This window comes from Sorex fumeus, unplaced genomic scaffold (genome assembly GCF_029834395.1).
Source record: "Sorex fumeus unplaced genomic scaffold, SorFum_2.1 ptg000128l, whole genome shotgun sequence".
Lineage (NCBI taxonomy): Eukaryota > Metazoa > Chordata > Mammalia > Eulipotyphla > Soricidae > Sorex > Sorex fumeus.
In genome coordinates, this window is record NW_026606185.1 from 35736215 (window position 1) to 35760749 (window position 24535).

The 24535-nt window shown below is 36.7% G+C and overlaps 1 protein-coding gene across 1 annotated transcript in view; it reads right to left on the reverse strand.

The window, feature by feature from the left end:
- Window positions 1–2684: 2684 nt before the first annotated feature.
- The window catches only part of KLHL14 (kelch like family member 14), a 118591-nt gene continuing 96740 nt past the window's right edge, over window positions 2685–24535 (reverse strand). The window contains exons 4-8 of the mRNA XM_056138223.1: window positions 19505–19583; window positions 10757–10947; window positions 10514–10672; window positions 7099–7256; window positions 2685–3594 (exon numbers count right to left, since the gene is read on the reverse strand). Of these exons, the coding sequence (XP_055994198.1) occupies window positions 3454–3594; window positions 7099–7256; window positions 10514–10672; window positions 10757–10947; window positions 19505–19583 (728 nt within the window). The 3' untranslated portion in view covers window positions 2685–3453. The remainder of the gene's footprint in view (window positions 3595–7098; window positions 7257–10513; window positions 10673–10756; window positions 10948–19504; window positions 19584–24535) is intronic.

Consider the following 24535-nt stretch of genomic DNA (forward strand, 5'->3'; position numbering starts at 1 on the left):
TGACTTTGGTATGCTTCACCAATCCTTTTTCATTTAGTTTCTTTTACTCACTTAAAACTATTAGGTCAACTAAGAAAATAAGGACAATGGTGTTTTGTAGTAAAAACTTTTTGGATATGTTCAATCTACACTAGATACCTACAATGTTAATAATGATTAACAATTTGGTCAATGTTCTAAGGATTATACAATGGGAGAAATATAAAATTGGCCTTTAATAGAGGAGAACAAATGTAGCCACTAATTTTAAATTCACAGATACAGCATAATTAATAAAAAAAACTTCGTCTTAATTTGCTATTCTATTATTTTCTTTATGTTTGTTTTGGGGACATACCCAGGGTTTCCTCTTGGCTCTGTGCTCAGGACTCACTTGGCAGCATGTAAGGCAAGTGCCTTACCAGCTCTCCTGTTCCTTTAGCCCCTGCTATTCTAGTTTTAGGTCATTTTTTGTCTAGTTGTGAATTTAAAGTAGGTGGTTCCTTGCATTAGAAAAAAGAAAAACTATATTCATGTAGTTGCTCATAGAATTTAGTCAGCATAGGAGCTTTTGAGAATTCAATTAAAAAGGCCTGCAATGACCAGCTATTTGCTCAGAATAAGAAGTAATGGAATGCTAGTACTGCGGGTAGGGCGTTTGCCTTCCATGTGGTCCATCTCGGTTCGATCTTCGGCATCCCATGTAGTCCTCCAGCATCACCAGCATCTTCCTGAGTGAAGAGCCAGGATTTAACCCCTGAGCATCACCAGGTGTGACCCAAAAAGAAAAAAAAAAGTAATGGAAAGCATCATGTAGAGGGACATTTTTTCTATTCTGCTATCCACGCTAGCTTGGATAGGCAAAGATCTAGGAAAGAAGATCTTTGTTCTTGCTTTCATGGAATACTAGGTAAAATTAAATGATACTTTAATTGTGAATTTGATAATCAATAATGGTGAATTGTGGATGGGAGACATTAAAGCAATTTTTTTTTTAATTTACATGCTCTTAGCTTGGAAGGTTGTCCAAATATTATCTTCAACTACAAGCCTCAGTGTTCCCTATTGCCTCCCATGGTAACTTTCTATGTCCTGTAGAAATTCTTTTTCATATAAAAAATTTAAATACCTTGCCTAAATAATTGATCTATTTAAATATGTTTTCTTTAAAAACTGTGCAGTAAATATATGTGCACATATAGTGCTTCTAATTATTTATTTCTCTATCTATGTATTTAGTTTACAAATCTTGGATGTTATGCCTCATAACAATTCTTCCTGCAGAAAAGTTAAAATGAATGATTTTTTTATTTCACTACAGTTTTTAAGAAGCATTATATATTTTTTAACATTTTAAATATTGTATGTATTTATATATTGCCTGAAAGATAATATTTTAAAGTGTATCTATATAGGTATAATAAAAATATTTAGGCAGCTACATATTACAAACCTTTCAGAAATTCAATGTCAAGATATATATATATATATATATATATGATTTAAAAGTAGGAATAGGAATACAAAGAGACAGTTGATTAGTACATAAAGATTTTATTTAAAGTTTTTTCCTTCAAGCAAGCTTCATTTATACATTCTAATACTGTACAAAATTTACATTCTTTGTGACTTATTTATTCACTTTTCACTTTCTAATAGTTTGTGTCTTTCTGAAACACAGAAAGCTTTACTTATAGTTCTCATAAATGCTTTTATTTTGGCTAGAAATAAAAAATAAATGAAGAACAGTTATAAGGAAAGCAAAATTCCTTGTATAAACTGACTTTAAGAAGAAATGATGAGAGCTGATGATAAAGATTCTGAAGCAGACCTTGTTCTCTCCATGACGTCAGCAGGGATTTTCCCATAAAGTACTGTAACTTTTCTTTCTATATATTCTTATGCTTTCAAGGAAAAAGAAATGAAAGTTGATTGCACTGGATATATATATATATATTTATATATATATTTTTTACAACGGATCCTTTGGATCTGAACATACAAATAAATACAAAACAACAAAGATTGCACTTTACTGTAGAAACGGCATTGGAATCCAGTACACCCATCCATCATGACATGCTCCACAGTGAAAGCGTATCACCAAGGCATTTTTAAAATTTGTAGTTTCCCCATATTGTTGTTTAGAATGACACATTTGTAGACGGATACAACAATATCTTGGGGTGACTAAAAATGTTTGGGGGTTTTATTCATCTCTCACCGCTGTTATTCCATCTCTGAAGAGCTAAAAGAACTGACTATGTTCCTGCCAGTTGTAGTCATTGATTGGCCACACTGAGACTATCTCATGCTTTCCTGACCTCTGCTCTTACACTCCTCATGCTCCTAAAGACAACCAGCAATTGCTCACTTAACTGAGCTCAGGCATCTCTGGTGATTGCAAACAAGTATGATGAGGGGAATGATGAGGGTAAATCATGTGCTACTCTAGAACCAAATCTAGGGTCATTTGAAAAGGGAAAGGTGAGGAAAGGGGGAACATATTTTAGGAACTTTCTAAGTTGCATGTTTTAGGGACAGAGAGACATCTAGCATTGTACTAAAAAGAAATTCTCCTTTTTTTCTGTCTTTTGATGCTTGAAAGAAATCTTCCAATTTTCATTATGGGTTGTTTGGATCTGTTGTATATTATAGTAGGCTGATTTGTCAGTTCTACTATCTGAAATAAATAAAAGGTGTGTTCATAAGATATATTGCAAGAAAAAAAGAGAAATCACAAGCCTTGATAACTGAATAGTGACATACTATACATATTTTCTCCATTTTTAAAGATAAATTTGATGAACAGAAATTTTGACTCTGGTTAGCCTAGAATCTATAGGGTAGAAAGCAATTGCTACAAAATACAATATCTTTCTCTTCTCTTGTTCCATTAGGTTCTGTTAAGGGCAGAAATTATAGAAAGAAAAACTCTCCTCATTAATCTGAAATGATTTTCTATAATTGTGTTGCCTATGGAGTCTGTGAAGTAGCCACAGATTAGGAATATAGAATCAAGTGGCAATTTCTGCAATGCAGTTGTAGGTATTTTGGTGGGTCCAATTTCAAATCATTTATGAACACAATATCCCCAAAACTTTAACATAGAGCACATGCAGGTAGATTACAATGCACAATACTGATCTTAGGTCTCTCTGGGGGCATTCTTCTGTATTTTATCTTTCTCCTTTTTGAAGTTAAGGTCCACATGAGTTTTTGTAAAACTGGGAGAAGTTAAAACCAGTTTGAAATGGAAGCGACAGTCATCACAGAATGTTTGGTGTGATCTGAGTTTCAGACTCTTTAGCTGTTCAAGAACAGGTCTTTTGCTTTTGCAGTTATTTGTAAATCATCAGAAACTGAAGGTGGATTTCTGCAGTTGTACCATTAGAATGCATTGATCCGAGCATAACAGTGATGTCACCTGGCACTCCTAGAATGTGATACTGTTCATTCCAGGGCTTCCTGGTATTATTTGTTATAAGGTACACAGGCAGGCAGGATGACTGTTGCACAAGCTGGGCCTGCCAGTGGTTCTGCCACATCTCCTTCGAGTTCTGTCCAGGTGCCTTTTTCAGGACAATAGCATATTGTAGATGACTTGTAGGCCCCCTGTAATGGCAAAAGGAGAGAGCATTTGAAGAAGGAAATTCACAGACATATAAGGGTGATCATATAATATTTTCATAGAAAAGAAAATATTGATTCCCTGCTCTAGCTACAAAATTCCACAAGCTTTTTTCCAAGGGAAAGTTAGAGATTGACAAGGTTTTAAAATTGTATGTGTTTGTGTGATGACAAAAGTCAAGCACCCAGAATGTCCTAGATGGTCAAAGTCCTTTAAAACTAACCAGACACTGGAAATTATCCAGCTGTTTTACCTTAAAAGAAAAGCAAAATTCACCTTAAGTATCCAAAAAATTGAAGTAATTTGCAATTTAGATTGCTGTCTCACTATCCCATTTTCATATTACTGCACTGTCACTGTTCTCCCGTTGTTCATCAATTTGATCGAGTGGGCCCAGTAATGTCTCCATTGTGAGACCTGTTACTGTTTTTGGCATATCAAATACATCACGGGGAGCTTGCCAGTACTGTAGAGTATAAGAGTTGAAATTCAAAACCAGTTTAAAATAAACTTGAGGACTTGCCAACTCTGTCACATACTTCATTCATTTTTAAAATTTTTTTGAGTTTTTTAATTAAAAATTTATTTTATTAAAGCACCACAAGTTACAATACTTCATTTATTTTTTGAGTCCCCATAAGAAGTATCTAATTTTCTGGAATTTTTTTTTTTTTTTGGTTAGCTTCTGGAGCTAGAGCTTATATAACGCTTTCCTCTGTAACCAAAACAGCTTTGTTTCTATCAAAGGAAACAAACAAAATTTACAACTAAATCTAATGATCTGTTTTTGAAAGTATACTCCTGGTGTCTCATTCCAAACATTTAAACTCTTGCAGCTAGTAACCCTACACCCAAATATCTAGTTACATTTGAGTACAGATTTGCATCTATATAACTAATAACCTGTAAAAGCTTCTCCAAAACTTTATATAGCAATGTTGTCTGATGTAAAAGAAATAAAGCCCTAGTTAAAATTCATCTTAATTTCAGCACCAGATCAAATTCTAGAGCCTCACATATGCGAGGCAAATACTGTTATTGCTGAGCCCTATCTCCAGCCTCCCAATTTAAACTGGAAATTGTAAAAACAGTCATCATTTAATAAGTGAATATGCAGACCATTAGATTTATGTGTCTCTCCATTTTGCTGTAATTTGAATTACACTTTCTCGGTGTACTTGCCAAAAAGTGAAATAAAATTAAAAGGTAGCAATAAGAAGAAAAGGGAACTTAAATTCTAACATTGCAGTTTCTAAAAAATAAGCACTTGTGGGTTATTTTGTTTTATTGTTTTTTGTTTAAATATTTTAATTAGCACCGCAGCACTGTCCTCCTGTTGTTCATCGATTTGCTCAAGTGGGCACCAGTAACGTCTCCTTTGTGAGACTTGTTGTTACTGTTTTTGGCATATCGAATATGCCATGGGGAGCTTGCCGGGCTCTGCCATGTGGGAGGGATACTCTTAGTAGCTTGCTGGGCTCTCCGAGAGGGATGGAGGAATTGAACCTGGATCAACCGTGTGCAAGGCAAGCCCTACCTGCTGTGCTATTGCTCCAGCCAAATATTTTAATTCATTGTCACTGTCCTCCCGTTGTTCATCGATTTGCTCTAGCAGGCCCAGTAACATCTCCATTGTGAGACTTTGTTGTTACTGTGTTTGGCATATCGAATACGTCAAGGGTAGCTTGCCAGGTTTTGCCATGTGGGCAAGATACTCTCGGTAGCTTGCCGGGCTCTCTGAAAGGGGTGGAGGAATCGAACTTGGGTGGGCCATGTTGGCTGCGTGCAAGGCAAATGCCCTACCTGCTGTGCTATTGCTCCAGCCCTAATTTAGGCATTGTAATTTACAAAGTTATTCACAGTTGAGTTCCAGGCGTATAATGTTGCAGTACCAATCCCATCACTGGTGTCAACTTCCGTCCACTAATGATTCTCTCCTACTCCCTAGTTTGCCTCCTAAGATAGACACACTTTGAAGTTTGGTTGTTGTAGGTTGAACCTCATGCGTTCAGTGTTGTTGGCTCTGTGGTTCAGATACAGAGATATACCACAGCTCTACACCTCCAATGTGTCGAGGTCCATGCCCGTTACCCCTCTTACTTTCTTCCTCATTACCTCTGTCTCTCCTCTTCTTAGTTCAACCCCTTTCAGCACCCCTTTCCCGTTCCTTTTCTTCTCTATTGAGGGTTATATTAAGCAACACCACAAGGAAATTACTAATTAATTTTAGAATGTTGGACATTCTATAAGCTAATTTTACCCTCCTTTTCAAAAGTCAATGGCATGGAAAAAGAAGTGAGGCAGGATAATTTTTACAGATTGCAAGAGATGTATGAGATATAATAATCAAGTACAAGTAAGCCTTATTGATTTCTGGTTTGAACATATCACCTTGAAGAATGTATTTTTTCTCTAATAGGAGAAATTTAAATATGGATTGGATATAAAGAAATCATTATTAATTTGATTTGGTATCATGATGTAGTGTGTTTACATAAGTAAATTATTAAGATATTGAAGCATTGAAGGTATAATAACGTAAAGTCTGGAGTGTGCTTCAAATAATTTGGATCAATTTTTTTGAAAAGGTGGAAAGATAAAAATTATAAGATGTTGAAGCTGAATGACTCCATATAGTCTCAATTTGTATATATGCTTTGAAATTATAATAGAGATAAGTGAAAAGTAAATAGCAATTTATTTTATTTTGTTTTGTTTTGGAGTCGTAGTTAGCAGTGCTTGGGGCATACTCCTGACTGAATTCAGGGATTACTCCTGGTGGATTTGAGGGAGCATATATGGTGACAGGGATGAACTCCAGGTTAACCACATGCAAGGCAAGCACCCTACCTGCTGTATGATTGCTCTGACCCCCAGTAGAGGTAAACTATATATCTGAATTATTAACTTAAGCATATTGAATAATTCATTTCCAATTTTAATTCATTATTGATCTAGAATTTTTCAGGTACTTCAAATAATTTTAACACAAATACTTGCAAAACCACTTCAGTTTATTTTTAGCTGGAAAGTCAGAAAAAAGTAACAGGAGAAAAGAAAATCATTTTATTGCACTTTATGATACGGATGAATAGCAAACTATTCTACAGCAAACATAATTTTTCTCTTTTACTACTTAAAGTACCTTATTTATTTATTTTTGTGTATATATATATGTATGTGTACATACACACACATATATTTCTCTTGAAAATGTATATGTGGGGCTGGAGCGAGTATGGCAGGTAAGAGTGCTTGCCTTGAAGAGGGATGACTGGAGTTTCATCCCTAGCACTCGGTATAGTCCCCTGAGACTGCTTGTGGTGAACCTTGGGAACAGAGCCAGGGGTAAACCCTGAGCACCGCCCGATGTGGGCCAAGAACACCAACAACAACCCCAACCAAACAAAGGTACGCATTGTAGGTAAACCAAACAGCCGGTTCAAAACAAAAAAAAAAAAGAGGAGGAGGTAGAAGTGAATACTTACCATACTCCAGCTGTAGCCTCCCACTAGGTAAATGCTGTCGTCAAGCACTGCACAGCCAGGCCCACTTCGACCCTCCAAAATGGGAGTCTGAAGAATGTTCCACTGGTCACCTTTTGGGTCATAGCACTCTACAAGCATTACATCAAGGTGGGAGAAACCTAAGTGGTAGCAAAATGAAACCACAGAAACATAAATCGTGGGTCCCAGTTTAAAGCAAGGGACTTCCTTAATTTAAAAACAAAGGTCTGTACTAGAATTACAAAGTAGATAACTTATGTATGGTTTTTGGAGATACACACCTAAATGTATTTGTGGAATTGGGAGATGGTCAGGAAAAAAAAATCCACCCTCAAAACCAAACAAACCAATACACTATGGGTGTTGTGGATTAATTCCAAGTAAGAATGTCTAATTAGATGTCCTTGGTAAAGACTGATTATATGAGAGTAGTTCTTATTGAAAATCTTACTTTAAACGGCTTAAATATGATAACAGCTACAGTAAGACTTTATAGAGTGCTTAAAATAAGTTATTTTCTAAATGTTTTACATAGATGCATGCACTTAATCCCTTTCTACTACTCTCTGAGATACCATTATATTAATTTTATCAATGAGGAAACTAAGAGACAGAATTCATGACTTAAATGTCACCCACCCACAAGTAGACAAACTGAGATTTGAACACAGGCCTTAAAACTATATTTAGCATAATTTTGGACTTTAAAACACAGTATATGTTTGTAAACAGTGAGTGGTTTTTAATATCAATGTCTAGAGCAGGGAACTAACTTTCACTGGACAGCTTCTACTCTTCCTTTTAATAAAGTTTCTTAGTGCAAAAACTATGTCACAGAGAATAATCTAGGTCCCTAGATTCTATTAGAGTCCTGCTTTTATTTTAGGGAGTCAAAAATTCCCACTGGGAGCTTCATGGTCACTGAGCTGACCAAATCTTTAACGATTTTTCCTCCTAATTAAATGCAAGTTAGAGATATTTACTAGCTGACGTTTGCAATGCACTTACTAAATTAACCAACATATTGGACTCTCAAAAGTAATTGAGAAGATAGAACAAAAGTGGATTTCTTTTCATTTTTGAAGAGGTAGACAGATTATTTAGGGCCATTAACTTTTTACACATACAATAAATCACATAGATTTTGGGAACAATGTAGCTTATTGCAATTCTGGAATATATTCCTTTCCTTTACCATAAAGTGGTTGATGACCATTGCAACTCTGGGATATGTTCCTTTCTTTACCATAAAGATGTTGATGACAATTTAAAAATATTTTATGATCATTTTAAAAAGCATCCATATAAAGAGGAATTAGGCAAATCTCTGATTCTGAATTTCTCATGGTGTTTTATAAGGATATGTGTGCTTTCTCTATGCCAAGTACCGACAGCTGACTGTAATGTTTACTACAAAGGAAATTATCCCTATTTTACAAACAAGAGGTTAAATCCCATTTGTTGTTGTTGTTGTTGTTTTGTTTTGCTTTGTTTGGGGGGCTATATGTGACTGAGCTTTGGGCTTTGTGTTCAGGGATCACTCCTGGAGGTCTTTGCAGGGACTAAATGTGGTGCTGGGAATGGACTCAGGCCAACAGTATGCAAGTCAAGTGCCTTACCCACTATTCTATCTTTTTTGACCCCAAGAGTTTAAATATCTTGAATAAGACAACACAGCTGTAAAAGTGTCAGAATTTAATGGATTCAATCTCAGACTCTAAGTCACAGCAATGTCACTTAAATTATCATTATTCAAGTCTTTCTCCTCAAGTGTGGACTTAAATATTAAAGTTATAAAATATTTAGGAAATCGCGTGCCTAAAATTTTAGTAAAAATCATGTCTTAATATAAAGTATATTGATGTAGAGGAATAGAATATAAATGGAAATAGAGAAGCAGCAGTGAAAGAGAAAAAGAATAAAAAGAGAAATGTGGGGATCTGGGAGAGGGTTGGTACATAGGCTCTGCCTGTGTGGGCCCAAGTTCAATTCCTAATACTTCATGGTCCCCTAAGCACTATGTGGTCCCTTGAATACTACTGGTAGCAACCTCTGAGCACCACAACAGGAATAGCTCCTGAGCACAACCAGGTGTGCCACAAACCAAAAGCAGACAAAGAACTCAAACAAAAAGAAATGTAGCAGAAAATGCACGGGGAGAACATTAAGATAAACAGCCAGAGGTAGACTAGGATATTGACATTTCCAATTGCATTTGAACTGGAAGAAATTTACATAAATAATGTTTACTTGTTTAGTCTTTATTACATTTATTTATAAATATGTAATAGGAAAAACACAAAAATGTGTGGGTTTAACTCACTTTTCTTAGAGTGGGGGGCCCCCCAGACATATCCAGGGACTTGAAACCTCCTTCCAGCTATGAGCAGTCTGGTGGTGTGGGCCCGAGCTCAGCCCAGCCCAGTGATTTGGTGTTGCTCAGGTCCCACTGCGTGGCAGCCACCAGAGCCACCCCAGCAGTGCTCAGGGACCACTAGAGCTACATCTATAGTGCTGAGGGGACATAAGATGCCCTCATGAGCTATCCTCCTGATCCTGTTTAGCCTGTTTTTAAAGATGGGTGTGCTATTGAAAGGTAAATGATAGATGAACCTTATCCACCATAATCAAATAACCATATTTCAAGGGCCCTCGAAGGTCAGAGCTGGAAGAGATTTTAAAGCTTAACTAGATCACGACTTAATTTTTCAGACGAGAATGAAAAGATCCAAAGCAGTTCCACAACATGCTCAGTATCACAGCTTTCTTGTTAAGTTCAATGTTATATGCATGCATATAAAAAGAGGCTCCATATGCATAAGTGTGGAAGGAAAGGAGCCAAAAGATGGTTTTCTGTAGACTATGTTTAAAATAAGTTTACTCATTAATAAAAGCAAAAAGAAAGAATTTGAGAATCATAGCATGATATTGAGTTCATTAAAGGAATCATTCTTAATTCAGATGAAATTCTAAGTGTTTTATTTAAGAAAATTATGTATTTACTTCTTTATGGAGCTTTGATTGAAGTTCTTTATGATTACTACAAAAAACAATTTTCTGGAAAAATACATTACTGTAACATTGGTGATAAGGAATAATTTATTTTACTGAATTCATTGTTACAACAAATTGTGCTTTTCAGTTATTAATGTTCTCGGTTTTTATTTTCTGCAGACATCATTATTCATTTCTTTAATGTGTGTGGTAACTTAAAAATAATCCTCTCTGCAAAAGAGCCAAAATAAATGCTTGCCCAAGGGTACTGCTAATTTACACAGAGTAGATTTTATTTGGTCAACATGTTTTTTACTTGGTTAACTATGATTATCTAACGAGAAACCCCCTTAGCAAGGAACATGAGATGCAAATGCTATTGAGATTTGAAAAAAAAAAAGACCTTTCAAATGATTTCCTCCAATTGCATACAAGCGATCATTCATTACAGCCAAAGTGTGGATGGCGCGTTTTGTGTTCATATCTTGCTTTCGAGCCCAGACATCCATTACAGGGTCATAGCAATATAGCCAAGGGACATATTCTCCATTATGTACACCCCCTGTGAATTAAGCATATACATACATACAAGTCAAGAAAGTGCCTTGAACTGAACTTTGCGGTAGAAAGTGGAGGAATGACTTGCCTGAAATGTAAATCTTCCCGTTGTGCACTGCTCCTGCGTGAGCGGCCAGCGGCTGAGGCAAAGAGGACACGTAACGCCATTCGTTGGTTTCTAGGTTGTAGCACTCCACGCTAGACAAGTAGCCGGTTTCATTCCTTCCACCAATAACGTATAAATGCTTGTCCAACCGACAGGCATAGAAACTGGCTCTTCTACAATGAAAAAACTCATCATCAGTCACCAAAGGGGACTCATCATGGACTTCTTCAGGTACATCCTAGCTCAGGAAGGGATTACGTTCTTGGAATGTGTCCACCTTCTAGATCTGATGGATTACCCACGATGGTTAACAATTTTATATTAAATAGTAGAGGAGAAATATACCAATTCTTTGGTTTTGCCCTTTTTATCTTTTTTTTACTTCCACTGTTAAAATAGTCATTAATATTTGGGGTATTTGATACCTTTTAAGGATATCACGGCTCAGGAAGACAAAGTGAAAACTGAGGTAGATAATATAACAATAATAAATTATCTTGACATTCACTTTCCTTACGGTCCTTCAAGGGTCATTGTTCCCAATTTATAAGAGAACTACATCATCAAAATTTTTCTTCAATTATAATTTTTTTCTTCTACCCGCCCCTTCCTTCCCACCCCCTACTTCTGCAAATAGAGAAACTTTTGTGAGCTGAATGTAGAACTGGAATTATAGGATTTTCACATAGATAGCTTTTGCCCTTACATTTTATATAGCTATGGGACTTTTTTCCCAAATAGACTGTTTATTACATTATCCCATGATGTTATCAAAGGCAAAAGATATAAGCTGTGTTGAAAGGAATGGAATCAGGGAAACAATTCTGATATAGGCCACATACCAGGAGTGAAATATTGAGGATGTAAATAGAATTTTAGAAGACACAGAAAGGGGGATGCAAAAGGTATTTTAAAAAGGTTATTTATTTATTTATTTATTTATTTATTGAATTATAGTGAGATACACTCGAGTGGGCCCAGTAACGTCTCCATTAGAGACTTTGTTGTTACTGTGTTTGGCATATCGAATACATCACGGGTGGCTTGCCAGGCTCTGCCATGCGGGCGAGATACTCTCGGTAGCTTGCCGGGCTCTCCGAGAGGGGCGGAGGAATTGACTCGGGTTGGTTACAAGGTTGTTCATGATTGGGTTTCAGTCATATAATGTTCCAATGTGTGTCCCTTCACTAGTGTACATTTCCCACCACCCATTTCCCTCTCATCTTTATGGCAGTACTTCTCTCTCTCCCTCTCTTTCTCTCTCTCTCCTCACTCTCACTCTCGCTCTCTCCTTCTCTCCCCCCCCACTTCCTCCTCTCTCCTTTGGGCATTATGATTTGCAATACAGATACTGAAAGGTTATTAAGGTGATTATGCATATCCCTTTACCTAGCAAAAGGTACTTAAAAGGATGATGTAAGTTAACAAAATATTTGTGGGAGAAAAAGGCTTGAAAAAGACTTGAAAAATTAAAGTTAGATTGATTAGTTTAAATCTTTTTTTTCTCCTTTTTTGTTTTTGGGTCACACCTGGCAGTGCTCAGGTCTTACATTTGACTCAGCATGGTGCTGGGGTCAAACTCTGGTTGGCTGCCCACAGTACCATCTCTCCAGGTACTGATGAGTTGAATCTTAAGCAAGTCTTTGACTCTTTGCTTTATTTTTCTCATTGATGCTAAGGGAATAAAATACAGTATAAGGATACCATTTTGTCCAATATTTGTTAAGTGCCAGTCTTCGCATAGAATATAATTTACATTAGATGTATTAGTGGTTTTCATAAAAATTGATGTCCAGACTTTTGACATTGACATCGTCAATTGAAACACTAGAAATCCCTGAATATAATTTTTGTTTTGGCTTTTTGGGTCACACCCAGCAATGTTCAGGTGTTACTCCTGGCTCTGCACTCAGGAATTACTCCTGGGATACCATTTGGAATGCTGGGAATCAAACCTGCGCAAGGCAAACGCCCTACCCTCTGTACTATGGCTACAGCCCCAAATCCCTTGAACTTTCTTTAGTTTACAAAATATTCAAGTTGAGCTCACAAAGATGCCAGATCTCTCTGAAGACATATTGCCTGGTTGTATAATTTATTGGGTGTGTGTCCTTTGACCGTGACCGTGTCCTTTGATATGTTTTTTAACCCCTCTAAGAGGATGCTCAGCTGTATCATGGGGATACTAATGTTACCTTCCTTTCAGGCATATTTGCAAATATATATAGAAGGTTCATATACATGTATTTTGTTCATGCTCAGGAACCAAGCATAAAGTTTACAAAAATCAGTCAAGATGTTTGCCAATAAAATTTTATTAGTATTTTAAGTTGCAACTAAATCCTAGAAACTTCTTTTAAATGTTTATTTAGATAGTATATTACCATATGGAATTGGTATATGTTTTCTTTTCCATCTTTTATTTTTTAATTTAGGCACCAGGATTTACTAAAGCTTTTAATAATCAAGTTTGGGCATTCATTCTGGGATTCATTCAGTTTCTGGGATTGACATATACTGTTGATGATAAAATATTTATTCTTATTTTTTCTATTTTTTTGAGACATAACTGACAAATAAAATTGTAATACATTTAAAGTATACATGTGATGTTTCCTATGTGAATATCTTGTGAATGGGATTCCAAAATCAAGTAACTACTTATTAAAAATACTTATTATTTTTTTTATGCGATAGCACAGTGGTAGGGTGTTTGCCTTGAGCGCAGCCAGCGCGGCTCAGCCAGGTTCGATTTCTCCGCCCCTCTCAGAGACCCCGGCAAACTACCTAGAGTATCTCACCTGCACGGCAAAGCCTGGCAAGTTACCTGTGATGTATTCAATATGCCAAACACAGTAACAACAAGTCTCAAAAAAATGGAGACGTTACTGGGCCCGCTCGAGCAAATCGATGAACAATGGGAGGACAGTGTTTGTTTGTTTGGTTTGTTGAGAATACTCAAGATCTATACACAGCAAAAGATCTACACAGAGAATGCTGTACATAATACAATATTATTAGCTATAGTCATTGCTGTGTATTAGATTCTCAGAACTTTTTTTTAAACTGAGAAATTACAAATGGAAGGATTTCCTTCTTTTATATGGCTGAACAATTACTATACATTTAAACATATATATATATGTGTGCACACACTACACTTTCTTTATCTATTTATCTGTTGCCAAATATTTATGTTGTTTAAGATCTTTGCTATTATGAATAGACCTTCAAGGAACATGGAAATACAAATACCTTCTGAAGATACCTTAAGTTTCTTTGGATATATATAGTTGGATATATATGTAGTAAGATGCTATGATTTTGTTTTTAAATAGTTCAGCTGTTTTTTAAATAGTTCTGGAACTTTCAGTTTTATTCATCATCTTAGGGAACTATATTGGCTCTGCTTATCTTTAAACTATTTTGTCTTGGTGCTTTTGAGAAATGTATGTTCTTTAGAAAATTCTGAAAGATGATAAAGAATACCAATACTAGAGAAATGATAAAAAAGACTAGAATTTTTAAAATGACCAAATAAGACATTTAACAATATAGGAGTTGTTAATATGAACCCAGTTCTTCTGAAGTTTATGAAGTTCTGAAATTGTAATAAAGTTTTAAGAAAACACTGTATGTTGATATTTGCATATGAGTATTTATAGAGGAATATGTTTGGATAAAGATTTGGGGGAAGCTTTTAATTTTAATTTGATTATCTAAGGATTTGCTAACCTATAAAATCTTGGGTTTCCTAATACAGTGGATAAAAATTCACCTAACTATAAAAATTAATTTTAAAAACAAATGTAAAATTAAGTACATAAGCATGAATTATTACTTCATTTCATTTCCCTAGCCAAATTTCAATTGCTCTCATTGAACACAATAGGACAAGGTTATTTTACTAGGGCTCTAAACTTCTTGTTAAAATGTTAAATTGAAAAGGCTGACACGTGTCTACAAAAATCCTTGTTAAAGTAAGACAGGTATATATTTACACCACTCACATAGGAATAGGTCAACACCTCTATTCCATACAATCCTATGAGAGGTCTTGGAGCCTTTGAAATCATTAACCAATTAAACAAATGGGTCTTCTTCACACATTTAAATAATTTAAACTTTGTGAGATGTAAAGTGGGTGAGATTTTTTTTCCCCACTGAAAAATGAGTCTGGAAGAGAAAATGCTTGAAGGCTATTAAGCATGACAACGCTGTCTTAATTCGAAGCTTAGACAGTGGAGAAATGTAAAAGCTCTCCCTTTGGTAGTGTGAATTCCTGTTATCTAGTCTTCATTTCAGTGCTCTCATATTTTTTGATTTGGTTCCTTCCCTATTGTGGCACCTGTCAAAACTTGTTCTCTTTTCAGCTGACACATTCTTAATTTGCTGCTCCGTGTGTACTCCTAGCTTTATCCACACAGTGTCACTGTTAGGATCTAAATGGGGGGAAAGTCAGTAAATTTCACTACCTGACTACAGGAGCAACCTTATATAGAAATTCAAACAGTGAAGATGCCCAGTCTGAGTTACTTCCCTGACTCACTCAAAGTGGAAATGCATCATAGAAACACTGATTGTTGCTGCTGAGACAGTGAACATTAGCTTAAGGCTAAACTTTCACTGACTACCTCTCTCTTGGAAACCTTCCCTCCCGTCTTTCTGGCATGAAGAACACACCTGGTGTAAGCTATTTTATTGATTGATTGCAAAAATTCAAGATTATCTATATTTTAATGAGATTGCATTATCTATATTTCAAAGGGCTCATTTCTTCCTCCCCTCGTCCCCCCTTCCACTGCCCTAGGCAATATCCAATATATTAAGATACTTTTAAAAGGGCTGTGCAAATCCGCAAACATGATTTGAGCCTTGCACAGCTACACGAGTCTTTAGAAGTTTTTTTTTTTTGACCCTTTGGGCAGTCAGTTTATATCCTAAAGCATAAACTTCAACCATCACAACCTTATAGATTGAATTTCTATTTTCATCATCACGTTGTAAAGGACAGTTTTCAAATAAGATGTTCTCACACCCTTTCTAGTGAGACAGCTAAAAACACTTTTCACTGTTCACTCTTCTCCCGTTGTTCACCGATTTGCTCAAGCGGGCCCAGTAATGTCTCCATTGGAGATTTTGTTGTTACTGTATTTGGCATATTGAATACGTCACAGGGAGCTTGCCAGGCTCTGCCGCGCGGGCGAGATACTCTCAGTAGCGAGATACTCTCGGTAGCTTGCCGGGCTCCGAGAGGGGCGGAGGAATCGAACTCGGGTCAGCCATGTTGGTTGAGTGCAAGGCAAACGCCCTACCCGCTGTGCTGTCACTCCAGCCCTGCTAAAAACAAAATATTTAAAATTGGACACACAGCTAAAGAATTTGCTTCAAGCTTTTCACTTGCTCTTTGAAACATCAGTTTTGTTGTTCTTCAAACTACTTTTTTTTCCTTTCTATTTTACCTCCCTCCCTTCCTCCCTTCTCTCTTTCTCTCCTTCCTTCCTTCCTTCCTTCCTTCCTTCCTTCCTTCCTTCCTTCCTTCCTTCCTTCCTTCCCTCCCTCCCTCCCTCCCTCCTTTCTTCCTTCTTTCCTTCCTTCCTTCCCTCCCTCCCTCCCTCCCTCCCTCCCTCCCTCCCTCCCTCCCTCCTTCCTTCCTTCCTTCCTTCCTTCCTTCCTTCCTTCCTTCCTTCCTTCCTTCCTTCCTTCCTTCCCTTTCCTTCTTTTTTTTCATCATCTAGGGATGACGATGGTAACATTTCTATAATAGTGGTCTAAAATTAGTCACCCAAAGTATTAACATTGATTTTTCATTTTCAACCTCTCCTTGCTGAAGAATCAAATCATAAATCCGATATCAAAACAACTCATTAGCACTGTAGCACTGTCCTCCCATTGTTCATTGATTTGCTCGGGTGGACACCAGTAACCATCTTCATTGTGAGACATTGTTACTGTTTTTGGCATATCGAATACTCTACGGGGAGATGCCAGGCTCTGCCGTGGCTGGCATATTCTCTCTGAGTAGCTTGCCGGGCTCTCTGAGAGGGACGGAGGAATCGTACCCGGATCGGCGGCGTGCAAACACCCTACCCGCTGTGCTGTTGCTCCAGCTCAACTCATTAACATTGCATTTAAATTTATATTTTCATATAGCCAGTTGTTCCATAAATATTTAGGGGCAAGACAGGCCATTCATGAACTGGCCCAGGGTTAAGTAAGCTTACAACTGTGTGAATGAGGAAGGTAATTGGCACTTCTATTACATATATATGTGTATATCTATCTATCTATCTATCTATCTATCTATCTATCTATCTATCTATCTAATTTTTTAGGACTTCTGATTGGTAGATCTATGCATGGTAAAATATTCCAGGAAACGAACAGCCACTTCTCTAAAGCTGGGGCATCCTAGAAGTGGCTAACAAGTTGTATCTATTAGTCTCAATCATTTTGCTAACTTCCAAGCTCCGTAATGACTTCTGTGCAGTTTTGTAACCGCTGAAGAAAGGGAGGAGGCAGAAAATCTTTGTTAAATTTGATTCATGAGCTATACAACACAAAACTAATTAAATGTTTCAAGAAACTTCTTCTCTGATCTGAAGAGTCTCATATATTTTAGTGTTTTGGTTTTTTTCCCCCTTCCTGCTTAATCACCAATTAAACCAAGCTAGTAACTGATAGTACTTGCTATTTTGAATGGAAACTTGGCAATGACAGAAAAAATTCATTTTAAGTTATGGATTGCTGCCTGGGTCAACCAACCCATAGGAGATATGGAGCTAGAAGATTGACTGGGCATTTGTGAGAGCTGCCTTTTCCCATTCAGCTCTGTAAGGAGCTCTTTATTTGGTCTATCGAGTTGATTGTTCCATATCTAAAAAAAAACTTCTTTTACTAGGGACCTGACATGATATACCATAATGACTTAGAAAGAAACGTTAAACAGTCCATCCTGTCAACGGTGGCTGCCGGATGCCGACGGACCATGGCAGGCCCTTTTATCAGGTCAATGAGCTGCTAAAAATTGTCTAAGTAGGACCCTGCCATGATAGGCCATAGTGCCTCAGAGGAAGTCATTATAGAATATCAAGTAAACAATACACATTTAAAAAAAATTACTAATTAGGTTTTGCAGCAATACTTCTCATCCTTAGGGGCTCTACAGTGAGATAATTGACCGCGACGTGAGTTATGCCTCCCAAACCGAAGGCATGAAGGTTAATTATCATGGTGTACAGCCCCCAGCAACGGGGCCCATGGTGATAAAATGCTGAAATTTCAAACATATTATTTATATTATTTTAGTTAATAAAATATTTTTTAAAAATGATTTTTGATTAAAGGGTAAAGTGATGCAGCAACAGTAAAAACAAGCAGAAAATAATTCCCCAAAGAGGAAAAGAACATGCAATAGAGAAAGATAACAAAGTTTTCTGTCACATGGATTTACAATAGGAGGACTGAGAGGTTGGTCAGGATTGGTTGACTTAGAATATTTTGTTTTATTTGTTTTACTTTTGGCCACATCCAGAGTTGCTAAGGGCATACCCCAGCTTTGCTCTCAGGGATCACTCCTGGTGGAGCTTGGGGAAACATATGGGATGTTGGATACCAGGTTTGACAGCATGCAAGACAAGTGCCCTAAATGCAAAACTATCACCTCAATCCCAACTTATAATACTTTCTTGAGACATCTTTGAACTAAACTAGACTTTTCTAAACATGTCATTGACCTTTACTATTTGTGCCCCATCATTTATGGTGTACAGTTCTTAGTTTCCTGTAAGAGAGATATAGTATATTCATGTGAAATATAGATATTAAGTACCTTTATAGCACAGATTCATATACCTTCCTATAATAATATATACATATTTAAGTGAATGGTATGAGGAAAACATTTTCTTTTAACTTTATAATTAAGGTTCTAATTTGAATTCAGTGTAATCTAATGGAGTATTTTATAAAAGGGATGTTAAGGTAAAGAGTCATGGGGTAAGAAAATTATTTCAAACATAATTCAATTGAGGAGATAGGTCAACCTTATAGTTACATCATATTTATAATATAGAATTTCTCAAAAGGATACTTATATATTGAGATTTTTAAAAAACAGGTGTTAAAATATGGTGTGTGATTTGCTAATGCATATTTAGACAACTTTCCATGCCTAGATTAGAGACAAAATATGTGTAAATGCAGGAGCCATCCTGAGTTTTGGTAGTAGGATACAAAGGTGATTAATTAAAAAATGAGAGGATACTTTTTTTTAGAAAACTAACAAATATGTCCTTGAATATCTGATGGAGGAATATATGAGAGGAAAATGAAGGGATTCAAATTATTGAGACATGAAATTTTTGATATTTCTGTACTAAACTACATCACTTTGAAAATGTTATTCTATAGATCAATTATGGTATCTAAATATATCATCACTAAGAAGAGTAGAATGGTCAGTGAGATTCTAGCTCTGCCTGCCAAAAATTTAATACAATGTATAAAGGTAGATGACTTATAAACTCTCACTATCCCTTATATTAGGACAAATTATTGATTGATTATTTTTCTCCTTTGAATTAACAAGCCAGTTGATTTAAATTGGTGAGGCCAAGTTTAATATTTTGCCTTATATGTTTTTCATCACCACATCATGAAAAACTATTTAGCGTTATGCCTCCTGTGAAGCGGTCACAAATAGATCAGATACCACATATAGGCACTTACCTTTCTTGCATGGGTGGGAGTTGTATCCAGCTATTAAATCGTGGGTCATATCGGCTGACAAAATTTGTACTGTGTTTTCCTGTAAGAATATATTTGAAACACTTAAAACTAGATTCTGGTGTTTCATACTTTTAATAGTATTTTAAGAGTTTCTGTTCTCAATTCACACATGTGTTAAATCTAAGTGGAGGGATTCTTAACACTGTATGACAAGCAACAAATTACTACAAGAACAAATGGGCTAACTTAAATCTATTTCCTGTTTTATTTTCTTCTCCTTATTGTTTTTGGAGGATGACTTGAAATAAAAATAAGTCAACATAATATCAAAAGTATGTTAAACAATTTTGTCACAAAATGAAGTAAAAAATAATCCTGGGTTTTAGTTTTTTGGTTTTGTTTTTGGCCCACACCTGGTTTGTTCTCAAGGCTTACTTCTGCACTCAGAAACTCAGGAGGCTGGTGGGCTTTGGGGGGTCATATGGAATACTGGGGATTAAACCAGCTTCAGCTGCTTACGAGGCAAGTGCCCTACCCACTGTGCTATGGGCTCCAGTTCCTGGGTTTTAGTGTTTTTATGTTGTAAAAATATGAAGCCATAGCCTATAAATAATATTTAGAGATTACCTTGTGTGATGTCTCCAGTTAAATAGAATCTTCTGGATTTACAAAGTTGTTAATATTAGGGCTTCAGTCATACAGTTCCCACTTTCAATCCCACCACCCCATGACCCCTGCACTCTACTAATGACCCCAGATTCCCTCCCCCAAACCCCAACTCCCGCTACAAACTTGTGACTCTCTGACAGATACATTTAAAACTTAATCACTATAGAGTGGGTTCCATGCTTTCAGTAGTATTGGCGCTAGTGGTATTATTATTAGATTATATTATTCTCAGATTTCATTGTCTTGCTTCCTTCCTCCATTTCTCTTCTTCTTTAGCATTTTGTTTCTGACATCTAGAGCCTCTAATTGCCCGTCTATGATACCACCATTCCCTAAATATGTATGCCATCCCATATACCACAGATTAATAAGAGCATTGAGCATTTGTCCTTGTACCTCTGACTTGCTTCATTAACATAATATTCTCTATTTTTATCTAAGTTGCAATATATTCATAATTCCTTGTGGCTGCATACTATTCAAGTATCACAACTTCATCATCCACTAGTGTTTCTGGACAGCTGGATTGCTTCCATATCCTAGCTATTGTACTAAGTGCTCCAATGAATACAGGTGTGCATATATCATTCCAAATGAATGCTTTTGTGTCTTGGCAGTAGATATCAAGAAGTGGGATCACTGAGTCATATGGGAACTCTATTCTTGTTCTTTAATGATAAAAGATACAAAAACTCTTGCTGTGGAGAAGTCTCCTCTCTTCACATGGATATAGTAGCAATCACTATAATGTGTTTGTATCTGGAAATTTATGCATGGGGAGTAGAGAGCTTCTGTGATATATCACAATCTTTTTTTTTTTGACTAAAATGGGAATCATGCATTTTGAGAGCTTGTTAACCAGGTTGTTCCCTCTGTTGAACCTATGAAGATCAGTAAAATCTCCAAAATATTGAGATGATTTTATTTTACAAATAGACTGAAACCCAAATAAGAAATAACTGCAGAATACAAGTGTATATTCCATTTTCTGTGGAGTGCTTGAAATGACAATAAACTTTTATCATTTTAGGTAATATACTTGAGATCTTAACTCCAAAAGTCTGTTTTAAATCCAGATGCTACAACTGAACATTGGAATACAGGTACTGACTTTACCACAGGAATATACAGAAAGAGTCTGTATATAGGGGCTGGAGCAATAGCACAGTGGGTAGGGCATTTGCCTTTGCATGTGGCCAACACGGGTTCAATTCCCAGCATCCCATATGGTCCCCTGAGCACCGCCAGGGTAATTCCTGAGTGCAGACCCAGGAGTCACCCCTGAGCATTGCCAGGTGTGACCCAAAAGCAAAAAAAAAAAAAGTCTGTATATAAGTCTGTATCCACGTGCACTCACAGAGGCATATGTAAATAATGCAGTTATTTATTATATAAATATGTTATGACTGCTGTCTTATGTATTCAAGGTTCTGGGAATATATTAGTTGAGCAAGATATGACAAAACTTTTGTCCAGGGAATATATTAATAAACAAAAAGACAAAACTCCTGTCCTATCAATAACTAGTTAAGTATATTAAGAGTAAATGTTGTGAAGAAAATAAGAATATCTGTAAAGCAGGGGTATGAGTTTATGTTCACAGATGTTTTCTGAAAGTCCTGTAAATATCTACCAGTGGGCTGGGCAGGGGGTGGAGGGGATGCAGAAGGCTGCTATGAGTTCAAAACCAGTGAAAGTGCTGGAATGCCTTGCACAGAAGTCAGAGGTTATCAAGGTTGATCAAAGTTATCAAGGTTAACACAGTAGATTGGTGTAGTATTGTGCATTTTTATGTGATAAAAGGAAGTCACAGGGTCTTAAGCATGTAGGAAATATGCTAACATTCCCCTCTTACAAAGAACAATATGGATACTATGTGTAAATAGACTATGTAGAGGGTCACTATGAAATGGGAGTTGTGACAGGGCCACAGCAATAGTCAAGGCAAGATTTTGCCCATTTTCTCTTTCATGTACTTATGGATTCAGGTCTGATGTTGAGGTCTTTTATCTACTTTGATCTGACTTTTGTGTACAGTGTTAGGTAGAGGTCAGAGTTCTTTTTTTTTTTTGCATGTAGCTGTCTAGTTTTTCCAGCACCACTTGTTAAAGGGACATTCCTTGCTCTATTTCATATTTCTTGCTCCCCTATCAAAGATTAGGTGATCGCATATTTGGGGGTCTGTGACAGGATATTCAACTCTATTCCATTGGCCTGCAGGTCTGTCTTTATTCTAATACCATGCTGTTTTAATTACTACCGCTTTGTAGTAGAGTTTGAAGTTTGAAAAAGTCACCTCTTCTTTTTTCCCAAGGACTGCTTTAGCTATTCGTGAGGGTTTATTGTTCCATATGAATTTGAGGAGTTTTTGATTAATTTCCAAGGCCAGGTAAAACAGGCTAGTAGGACTGGTTAATGGTTGGTCAATGGCGTGGAATATGAAGGGTAGTTAAGATAAAGGAGAATTCATTATGACAATATTAGTTGGAAATGATCACTCTGGACAAGAACTGAGTATTGAAAGCAGGTAAAGGGATATACATGATAACCTTCAGCATCTGTATTGCAAACCATAATGCCAAAAATGAGAGGGAGGGAGAGAGAGAGAGAGAGAGAGAGAGAGAGAGAGAGAGAGAGAGAGAGAAGAGGTGCCTGCCATAGAGGCAGGCTGGGGTTGGGGGGTGGCTTGAAGGGGTGAAAGGGAAACTGGGGACAGCGGTGCTGTGAAATTACACTAGTGGCGAGATAGGTGTTGGAACTTAGTATGACTGAAACACAATCATGAACAATTTTGTGATGCTCTATCTCACGGTGATTCAATAAAAAAATAATTAAAAAATATTCAAGGCAAGAACTGATGGCACTCTGAGTGAAGGCAGAGATGGTAGGATGTGGTCACATATGGCGTCTTTTGCGTAGAATCAGCCAGTAATATTTCTGATGGATTAGTATGAGAAATATTAGTGTGAGAAAAGCAAGTAACTAAGGAAGGCAGTCAGGTTTTTAGCTTGAGTAACTGGTTGAAAGGTCATACAATTTATTGATGTAAAGAAAGACCAGGAAGCAGTGATGTAGGGATGAGGGAGAGAAGTAATGGTTTTTACACATAAACGTGACGGGCTAATAGTATCTTAAATTTGAAGGTGAGATAATGTTGTAGGTCCAGATATATTATTTAGAGTCCTAGAACAGAATAAAAGCCTTTTGGGAAAAGATATGAAAATACATGAGAATGGGTCCTGGGAATAAATTGAATACAAGAGGAAAAATTAGCAAAGAAAAAGGATTTTAATATATTGGAGGTAAAGTGAAAACTTACTTTGGAACCCCCATCAAATAGTGATATAAAAAAGAGTGAGCAACAGAAAATTGACTACAGATTTGTCAACATGGAGTTTGACAAGCACTTTTTCATTGGATGGTCCTCTGATGAACTTGGAATATAAGAAAATAAACAAAAATTTTTTTGGTTTACTTATTATTATGGATGCTAGAGATTGAACTCAGGTCTCCTGCATGCAAGGGATACTCTTTACTACTGAGCCATACACCCAGATGCTGGCTGTATTATTTAGTACAGAAGCACTGGAAAGTTCTGGCATATGCAAAACAAAATGAGAAATTGACCTATGTTTGGAGCAGAAGCAATTATAGTCTGGAATATAGATTAAATGGGTTATGATGAAGTGAATAAAATAGCAGTAAAAGATGAATCTTTTATTTTTTGTTAGTTTCTTATTCTTTTGGACAAGGAAGCAATGGCACCCACTGAAGGTCGAATTTTCAGAGGAAGAGGCATTTGAGGAGAGAGACGTTTGAATAATTAAATCTGAAGGTGGCTGATTAGGAAAATTTAAGAGAATTGTCTAGTCACCAGAGAGATTTGTTATTAACTAGTGTGGCTATGGGGTTTTCTATATCTACATTTAGTTGCTCGAGCGGGCCCAGTAACGTCTCCATTGGAGACTTTGTTGTTACTGTGTCTGGCATATCGAATACTCTCGGTAGCTTGCCGGGCTCTCCGAGAGGGGCGGAGGAATCGAACTCGGGTCGGCCATGTTGGCTGCGTGCAAGGCAGACACCCTACCCGCTGTGCTATCGCTCCAGCCCTAGTTGCTCAAGCTACCCGTGACGTATTCAATATGCCAAACACAGTAACAACAAGTCTCAAAAAAAATGGAGACGTTACTGGGCCCGCTTGAGCAAATCGATGAACAATGGGAGGACAGTGTGACAGTGTGACATTTAGTTGCTCAGGATTGAAAGAAGGTGGAAGACATTTTGATTTAACTAGGTTTGTAGCGAGCTGAGAATGTGGCTCAGTGGTAAGGGTCTGGGTGTGATCCCCGGTACCACACCAAA